We start from the raw sequence: 7,904 nt of genomic DNA on the forward strand, positions 1-7,904 counted from the left end.
TGATTACCTCCTTACAATTTCTTAAACACACCTGAGTGCTTTCATCGTGGAAACCCTCCAAAAAGCTTTCAAGCAGCTCATCAGCGTTGTCAATGCGTTCAGCATACTCTCCCACAATCCAGATCATAGCAGCACGTGCCTCTGGTTCATCCAGGGAGTCTAGGTTTTCACAGAGTGTGGCAATCACACTCTCATACCTGGAAACAAACCAAAAATTGTTATTATTGTTATTAATTAATTAACATTAATTTGTTATTATATATCACAGAGCAAATTACTATAAGTTAATTTCCAAACAAAAACAGATAAACGGCTACCATGTCACCAGCCACCTACATACACAGCCATCAGACAAGTATCTTTGTATTATTTTAGAGTCATATTTTATGGCCTGACAAATATCAATCAAATATTAACTCCCTTTTAGGTCTGGGTTTGTCTTTGGGTTTTTCATTTACTAGATACCGTCCCAGCTGAGGTTTTCCACAGTGGTTTATGAATCCCTGTGGTTGAGGTATTTAAGCTCTGGATAAAAAAAAAAAAATTGATAATAGCAGATCTTGTAAGTAAAGATTTTATATAAAAAGAATTGATAAGACACCAAGATTCAGTTGGTGTGTAATTAATAAAACAGGGCAGTGACTCATGTATCTAAAGGCCTGATCCCCGCTGAGCTATAAGCTTTGATAAGCCGCTCCCTTGGAGATTCACAGCTCCTCGGTGATGGTCGGGCACATGAATCCATTCTTTTGGACCCACTACAGAAGGCATGCAACAGCCAAATCAGCCCCATCTTTGACTAAGTTCAAACAAGGCAGGGTGTTGAGTGCTTTCAATACAAACAATCTTGTATTACTAAAGGACAAATTTCTTGTCTCAAAACTCTTGCACAATTATTCATTCAAAAAGGGCAACATGAAAACACTTTGTGTAATCAGCTTTCCCTTTGCTGTAAGGCCATAATAATATAATCTGACTGTTTGTGAAGTGGAACAGTTGGGGAATTGGCTTGTGAGTAACACGTAAGCCAGTACTAAATGTCAACGTCAGACAATGACGCAAAAGCATGTAATAAGTTAGACAATGTCAATACTAAATGATTTTGCATAACCGTAAACCTTTTTACAGTAAATAAGACCAACAATGACCAATAAATAAACTTCCACTAGTTCACACTAATGTTTCCCTTATATCATTACTATAGTACCATATACATAATAAAGCACCGCTTTATATTCAGGTTGTTGTGGTACTTGTGGTCTGACTAAATACATAAGGGGCTATCGTCCATTTTTACAGTATATTAACATTATTATTGTTGCATTATTAATAAATATACCATTGCCTACACTGTTGATAATGGGGTAATCTTGTGTCTCATCACACAATTTAAATATACATTTTATTTTTATCAGAGAATAGAATAGACAATATAAATAATTGTCTGAGACAGCTGCTTGGTTTTTCTGAACAGAGTTTTCTCCCTCTGTCCCTACTGTGTGTATATGTCTCCCTCTCTCAAACTCACACACACCTTTGTGAGGACAGTCACACACACATAATGCGATCCCTAATTGCAACCCTATGTATAACCATTACCCTTGTCTTAATCTAAACCTAAATCTAAACCTAATTCTAACCCTAAAACCTAGTCTTAACCGTGACACAACCCTTTGAAAATGTAAGGACCTTAAAAAATGTCCTCACTTTCCATAAATGCCCTGGAAATATACATTTCTGGCAATCACCAAGTACAACACTCTCACTTTCTCAAATGACATAACATACATTTAAGCCAGTTTTTAATAATTCCAGCTATTTACTGCAAATAGATTAACAAGAGAATTTAGGGTTCATCTCAAGCCAGCCTGGCAGTAATAGACTAGACATTTAAAGATAACAAGATGGAGCACCTCCTGCAGCATGCATATAGAGAATAGAGATGAGGGATTTTGTCAGAATGCACAACACACTGGATTGTCAGATGGAAAAGGGAGTGTCAACAGAAAAACAACACAGCTTTTCTTTTTTCCAAATAACAACGCTGATGCCTACACGGGACCTACTTGTTAGGATACTTCCGGAAGATGTCCTTGATGACCACAATGGCCTCCTGCACCACATAGTTGACCTTGGTCTGGATGAGATCTAGCAGGGTGCTGACACAGCGCTCAGCAGATTGCTAACAAAGAGAAAAATACATTTGTCATTATTGGTCTGCACATTATTCAGAAACGGTGTAGATAAAAAAAAATAAAATAAAATCTCTCTCTCTTTTCAAACTATACTTAGTAACATGACATGATAACAGAGCCACCTTGTGTTCATCACAGATATACTGTCTTTTATCACCAACAGTGTTGTGATCTGATTGAGTTTAAATATTAGAAATGACAAAATTTTGTTAGATATTTGTTTTAGATCAGTATTGCATCATCTCCACTCACCTCTACTTTGATAGCACAGCGGCCAATGGCTCTAACCGCTTTACGGACAAAGTCCACATCCACCTCAGTGGCATACTCCTTCAGCTCAGCCAGCACCTACAGCAAAACATACAAGTATCTGTATTATTCAGATATCCTTGTTAACTTTAACATGATTATGTATGATATCTGTGGGTGCATTACTTGTGCAATGTTGGCTTGAGATGCTAGGCGAATCATAATGTCCAGCTTCTCCAGTTTGACATAGATTGGGTCGTTGTACTTTACAAAGAAAACCTTCATCTCATGTTTCATAATCTCTGGGCTAAAAAAAAAAAAATTGTTTGGCATAATCATTTGGGACTGTAGTACTAGAGAAAATAAAAGGAAAAGTACACTAAACAAAATGTATCATGCTAATAGGGCCTGCTATTCCCAAAGTTTAAGAAATAGTAAGAAAACCTTCCCCTAAGCCATCTTTTTAGACTTACCGTCTCTGTACGATGAGGTTGATATTTCTTAGAGCCACATACTGTAACTCAGGCTCAGCAGAGAGGAGAGTGACCAGTGGAGGGGCGAGCTTCTTGAGCAGTGTGCCATAATAGTCCAAGTCTTTGGGCAGCATCTCCATGAACTTCATTAAAACTTTAACTGCTGACAACACCACTGCAGAGTTGGCATGAGAGAGTCGTGGGGTCACACGCTCACAAATGCTGGGAGAGGATGATATTTGCAGAGAAAAAGCAGAAAATTTAATAGTTGTAGATATACATGCTAACTGACATTCAGGAAGATAGATGTTGACAGCAGCACTACCTCATACCTTTGGGACTCTCGATCATCCCGAGGTGTGTAATTGGCCAGGCAGTCAAGAATAAATATCTGTCCCCATTCTGTGCACTCATTTAAAGCAGTCAGCAACTTATTGATGGTCTGAGGGTTGAGGTCTAACAGATTACTGTTGGGGTGAGACTCTGCTATCTCAGACAGTGCTGCCACTGCATTTGCTACAACCTACAGTTGGGGACAAGACAACAGATTAATCTTAAGAGCAAAATAGTAGCCAGCAGCTACATTAAGACATAAAAGACACTATACTTTACTAGGCACAGTAATTGTACTAACACCAATACTGCAACATTCTGAACATGCTGGCTGCCACAAATCAAATTAACACTGGGAGGTAATTGTTCCTTAAACAGCCAGTCAGTGAGCCCAGATTCAGAAAACTGAAGGAGTCATACCATGGGGTTGGAGTCAGAGATGAGGTCTTTAAGGGTGTCCAGGAAGCCTTGGTCCTCCACCAACTGGGCGTTGATATCATGGAGCTTTGCTACACACACTGCAGCAGTTTTCCTCACATATGGATCTTCATCCTTCAAACATTTCCTGAGTGGCTCACAGAGATACTCAGTGATTTTGTCCACACGTATGCAGCCCATTGTACGAACAGCAAGGGCCCGGATGAGAGGGTTGGGGTCTTCACAGTCCTAGATATGTGGTTCAGAGAGAACATACGTTGTGTACCAATTTTAGATTTATTTAGTTTATATTTATTTATATTGTATATGATTCATATGATACATTATCTGATAGACATTTTGATCTCAAACATTTGTTAGCAATATAGATGTCACAGCTTTTGTATTATGAAAGGGAAAACCGTAACATGCACCTTCAAAGCTTATGGACAGCTGCATTTAACCTAAACTTGTACTTTACTCTGGGGTTTGGAAATTATCTCAAAGTCAGAGAGGGGTGAGCATCTTGCATGGCAGCCACCATCATCGGTGTGTGACAACGGGTCAATGAAATGCAATGTTGTATAGTGCTTTGAATAACATTGCTATATAAGCAGACTACTAAATTTGCTCTAACACTACAGATTACTCCCCTTAAATTATAAAATCTAAATCAATCCAGATTATGTGAATCTATGAAAGACTGAGCTTTACCTTTACAAAGGTGTTCACAGCCATGATAGCCATGTCTGGCTGACTCTTGGCATAGTTCATCAGGTAGAGGTAGACCAACTTTTTCAGTTCTAGATTGTCCGTCTGCATGCAGTTTACAACATCTGGGAACAGAGCACTGAAGGAAAAAGAGGTTGTTATTTGACTAAAGGTCGGCCGAAGAGTTACAGTACATAACTTCACTTGTGAAGATTTTCAGGCTCACCTGACATCTTTGCCAACTGTCATAGATGCAATGACCTTCTTTACTGCCTCCTTTTTCTTCTCTTTCTTGTCACTATTCAGCTCTGCCTTGAGCTCAAAGATCTCCCCTGTAGACACAAGAAAAAAAAATTTATTTGTAATGGAGAGGGCAGAAAGCAGTACTACAAAGTGTGCAGCACTTTCTTCCTCCATACACTATTACATATAATCTAAACAGTAAATACACTGATACTGTACACATACAGTGTACTAAAATTCATGGCAACTGTGTATATGCAAAATGGAGACACTGATTTCCCCAGTTGCTTCTAATGCTGGTGGATGGTAATGACAAGTGTAAGTCATGTGGAACTGTTAAGCAAGTGGTAAAGATAGGATCACCCGTTTAACTCTATGGTAGTGGAGATGCCATTTATTGTGACTCAAAGAAGCTATGATGTATATGCAGCTTCCTTTTTTCTTTGCACTAGAAAATAACGAGTAAGGAAAGTGAGGACACTCCTGACAAGTAACTTTGTATTTCATGTAATCTGAAATATGAGTGTAAGTACTGAATAGATAGAGCATCACTCCATCATGTGACCCTTCATCAAGAATGAAAAAAAGAATGTTTGTGCTTGTTTATCTGCATTGCTTAATACTAAACAGAAAGAGATTCAACTCTAAAAGCATAAACAGACAGTACACTGTCAATTTTGGGCTTAAATATGAAGCCTCCTACTTAAGAGTTCCCCAGGGACTGTAAACAGTTCAAGATTGTGAAAATCAGCACACAGCAACACTGAGCAGATCCACACAAAGCAGAAGAAACAAGCTCTTATGTCTCAAGCAATATTATACAAACATAAGCAGTCTGTAAACTGTTACTCATAATCATCTATTTTCCATTTTCTAAACTACATAAGCTGGGAATCTGCACAGTTCTCAGATATCTGACAGGAGCCAGACAAATTTTCTGGGAGGCACAATAAGACAGTCATATCTCTGGGGGCTGTTAATCAAACTGTCAAACCTAAATTACAATAACCAGAGGTGTTCACTTTGTGGCAACAATGTCGCTTCAAAAGAGGGTGATAACATTTTTGTATTTTCTTTTGAAACTCAGACAAAGTTCTGTATCGATAACTGCTATATCGTGCATACTCAACAACTCCAAATTTATAAAAATATGTATTTATTTCTTTGGAACCTCTTAAATCTTTAAGATCAAGTAAGCTTTTTTGACTTCATACAGAGGACAATGAACATGAGATAGTGAATTTAATTTAATTATAACAACAGAACATGTTTCCAATTAACTAAACCAGGTTCATGATTCCTATACACAAAGAAGAATTACACACCTGCCAGCTGACTGACTTTTTGCCACAACATAAAACTTAGAAATATATGCCTTGTCACTGAAGTATTTATATGCCAAATACTTTATATTACAAATTAACTAATAGTAAGCTGTCACACCTTTCTTGGTGGTGGTAAAATACTTAGAGTCCGTCATCTTCGATCCAAATTGTCGATTTTCCTGTAAAAGATAGAGAGGGTGATAATCAGAAGTGTAAAAACTTTTCCCAAAAGGAAACTTGAAGCTTCACAGGAGAAACGGAAAACGCTAGAACTGCAACCACAGCAAAATAAAACGGAATTCCTCTTTTCTACTCAGCAAATAGAATTCAACTGTCAAAAAAAAAAAACAATGACTTTTGCATCACAAACAGACACCTTTATCTTTTCTTAAAACATTAGTCTTCTTGGTACGAATGTATCTTATGTTGCCAATGAATAGAATAGAGTCAGCATTAAATGTTTTGGTATGGTAACTACATGTTGATTACTGCTCTTGTGTCAGAACTTCTCTATAAAAGATTGTATCCCAAATACACAATAACACACTATATTATGAAGCTTGAGTGATAGGGTTCAAGCTGAAAAGAATATATATGTATATTTATGTTACTGCAGCCATTTGTAAAAACAAAACATACACACAAAAAAAGGAAAACATTTTCAGTGTGATTCTTCAAAAAAGGCAGCTGATAGTATGGTTAGACGTTATCTGATATCCCAACTAAGTTTATGGCGTGTCAACAATAAACTATACAGCTACTTTAGCCAGTTTCTTTTGTCTAACGTGGAAGTTTCATTACTTATTCAGGTTCAGGTTCTTAGCTGTCAGCACTGCACAGGTGGTTAGTCACAAGTTAGCCTAATACGATGTGTTAGCAAACCGCCGACTTGTGTTTTCGTCATGTTTATACATTAATTCACGCTCCTAGCATGTCATCGATGTCACTGAAGTAAAGCTGAATCCTTCAATACTTAGAAACAACCAATATAAATAATTAATTCCGTCTGAATTCCCTTTACTCTGACACGTTAACCACAACGTATGGGAAAGGCTGGCTAGCTGGTTAGCATCCGACTACGATGACGTTAACGCGAGCTAGCATACCAGGCTCGACTGAGTAGCATTAACGTTAGGACAGGAGACTCCCTATAATATGTACCAGTAACGTAAATTTAGGCAAATGAATGCAAAAGTTCTGCAATTAGCTAACGCTTCTACTCGATCAATTACTTACGCATAACTGATTGGCCCACTCCTGCATGTTTACAGCACTTAATGTTACTGTGAGATGAATGAAACTGGTGCTACAGGCTAGCTGCTCACGCAGGGGGAGCCCGTCAGTGTCTGCTAGCGCCTGGCCACTTCTGTAGCTAACACCGCCGAGACATGACCTTCTAAATAGAGGCTTAAAGATGCATTTGCTGGAATAGTTAAGCTTTTAATCTGTCGAGCCGGTTTAAACCTTACCCCACGAATCAGCGTACCTTGTGAAGTTAAAATTAGACTGGAAAGAAAATCCCAGCGAACACCTTACCGTGACAGGCGTAGTAGGAGCTGTGATGGCCTTCGTCGCCTCCCACTTGATTTACTTCCGTCTCTCCACAAAATAACGTTTGCAAACAGTCAAGCAGGGTCAGCCTTCATTCAGTGAAAGGAGTCACTAGCTATATGACGATCCGCTATGAAAGTATTCACTTATTCGTGATGTTGGGAGCTGCAGCGTCTCTAGAACTCGAAGATTCAGCGCTTTATAAAAATTGTTGGCAATTTCATAAGAATGGTAGCCTAATTTTTGGGTTATGTAGGCACTGCATAAAGAGTTTATAAAATTGTAAATGCGACTTTTATAAAACAATTCCATGACAAAATTAGGACAATTATATGTAGTACAGTGTCGTTACTTAAAGAACAAACAGCAAATTTGTTAGCTCAGTTGCTATTTTCTTTGGTAAATAG

The 7,904-nt window shown here is 38.1% G+C and overlaps 1 protein-coding gene across 7 annotated transcripts in view; it reads right to left on the reverse strand.

The window, feature by feature from the left end:
- The window catches only part of ap1b1 (adaptor related protein complex 1 subunit beta 1), a 25,693-nt gene extending 18,081 nt beyond the window's left edge, over positions 1 to 7,612 (reverse strand). For 2 of the 7 annotated variants that reach the window (XM_067522556.1, XM_067522555.1), the window contains exons 1-11: positions 7,183 to 7,204; positions 6,065 to 6,125; positions 4,605 to 4,710; positions 4,382 to 4,517; positions 3,671 to 3,916; positions 3,250 to 3,440; positions 2,918 to 3,139; positions 2,631 to 2,751; positions 2,448 to 2,543; positions 2,067 to 2,182; positions 32 to 197 (exon numbers count right to left, since the gene is read on the reverse strand). In XM_067522556.1, the coding sequence (XP_067378657.1) occupies positions 32 to 197; positions 2,067 to 2,182; positions 2,448 to 2,543; positions 2,631 to 2,751; positions 2,918 to 3,139; positions 3,250 to 3,440; positions 3,671 to 3,916; positions 4,382 to 4,517; positions 4,605 to 4,710; positions 6,065 to 6,101 (1,437 nt within the window). In that variant the 5' untranslated portion in view covers positions 6,102 to 6,125; positions 7,183 to 7,204. Of the gene's footprint in view, positions 1 to 31; positions 198 to 2,066; positions 2,183 to 2,447; positions 2,544 to 2,630; positions 2,752 to 2,917; positions 3,140 to 3,249; positions 3,441 to 3,670; positions 3,917 to 4,381; positions 4,518 to 4,604; positions 4,711 to 6,064; positions 6,126 to 7,182; positions 7,263 to 7,415 lie in introns of those variants that run through there. The other 5 variants (XM_067522551.1, XM_067522552.1, XM_067522554.1 and 2 more) reach the window with 5 other exon arrangements.
- Positions 7,613 to 7,904: the final 292 nt, after the last annotated feature.

This window comes from Channa argus, chromosome 11, assembly GCF_033026475.1.
Source record: "Channa argus isolate prfri chromosome 11, Channa argus male v1.0, whole genome shotgun sequence".
NCBI classification, from domain to species: domain Eukaryota; kingdom Metazoa; phylum Chordata; class Actinopteri; order Anabantiformes; family Channidae; genus Channa; species Channa argus.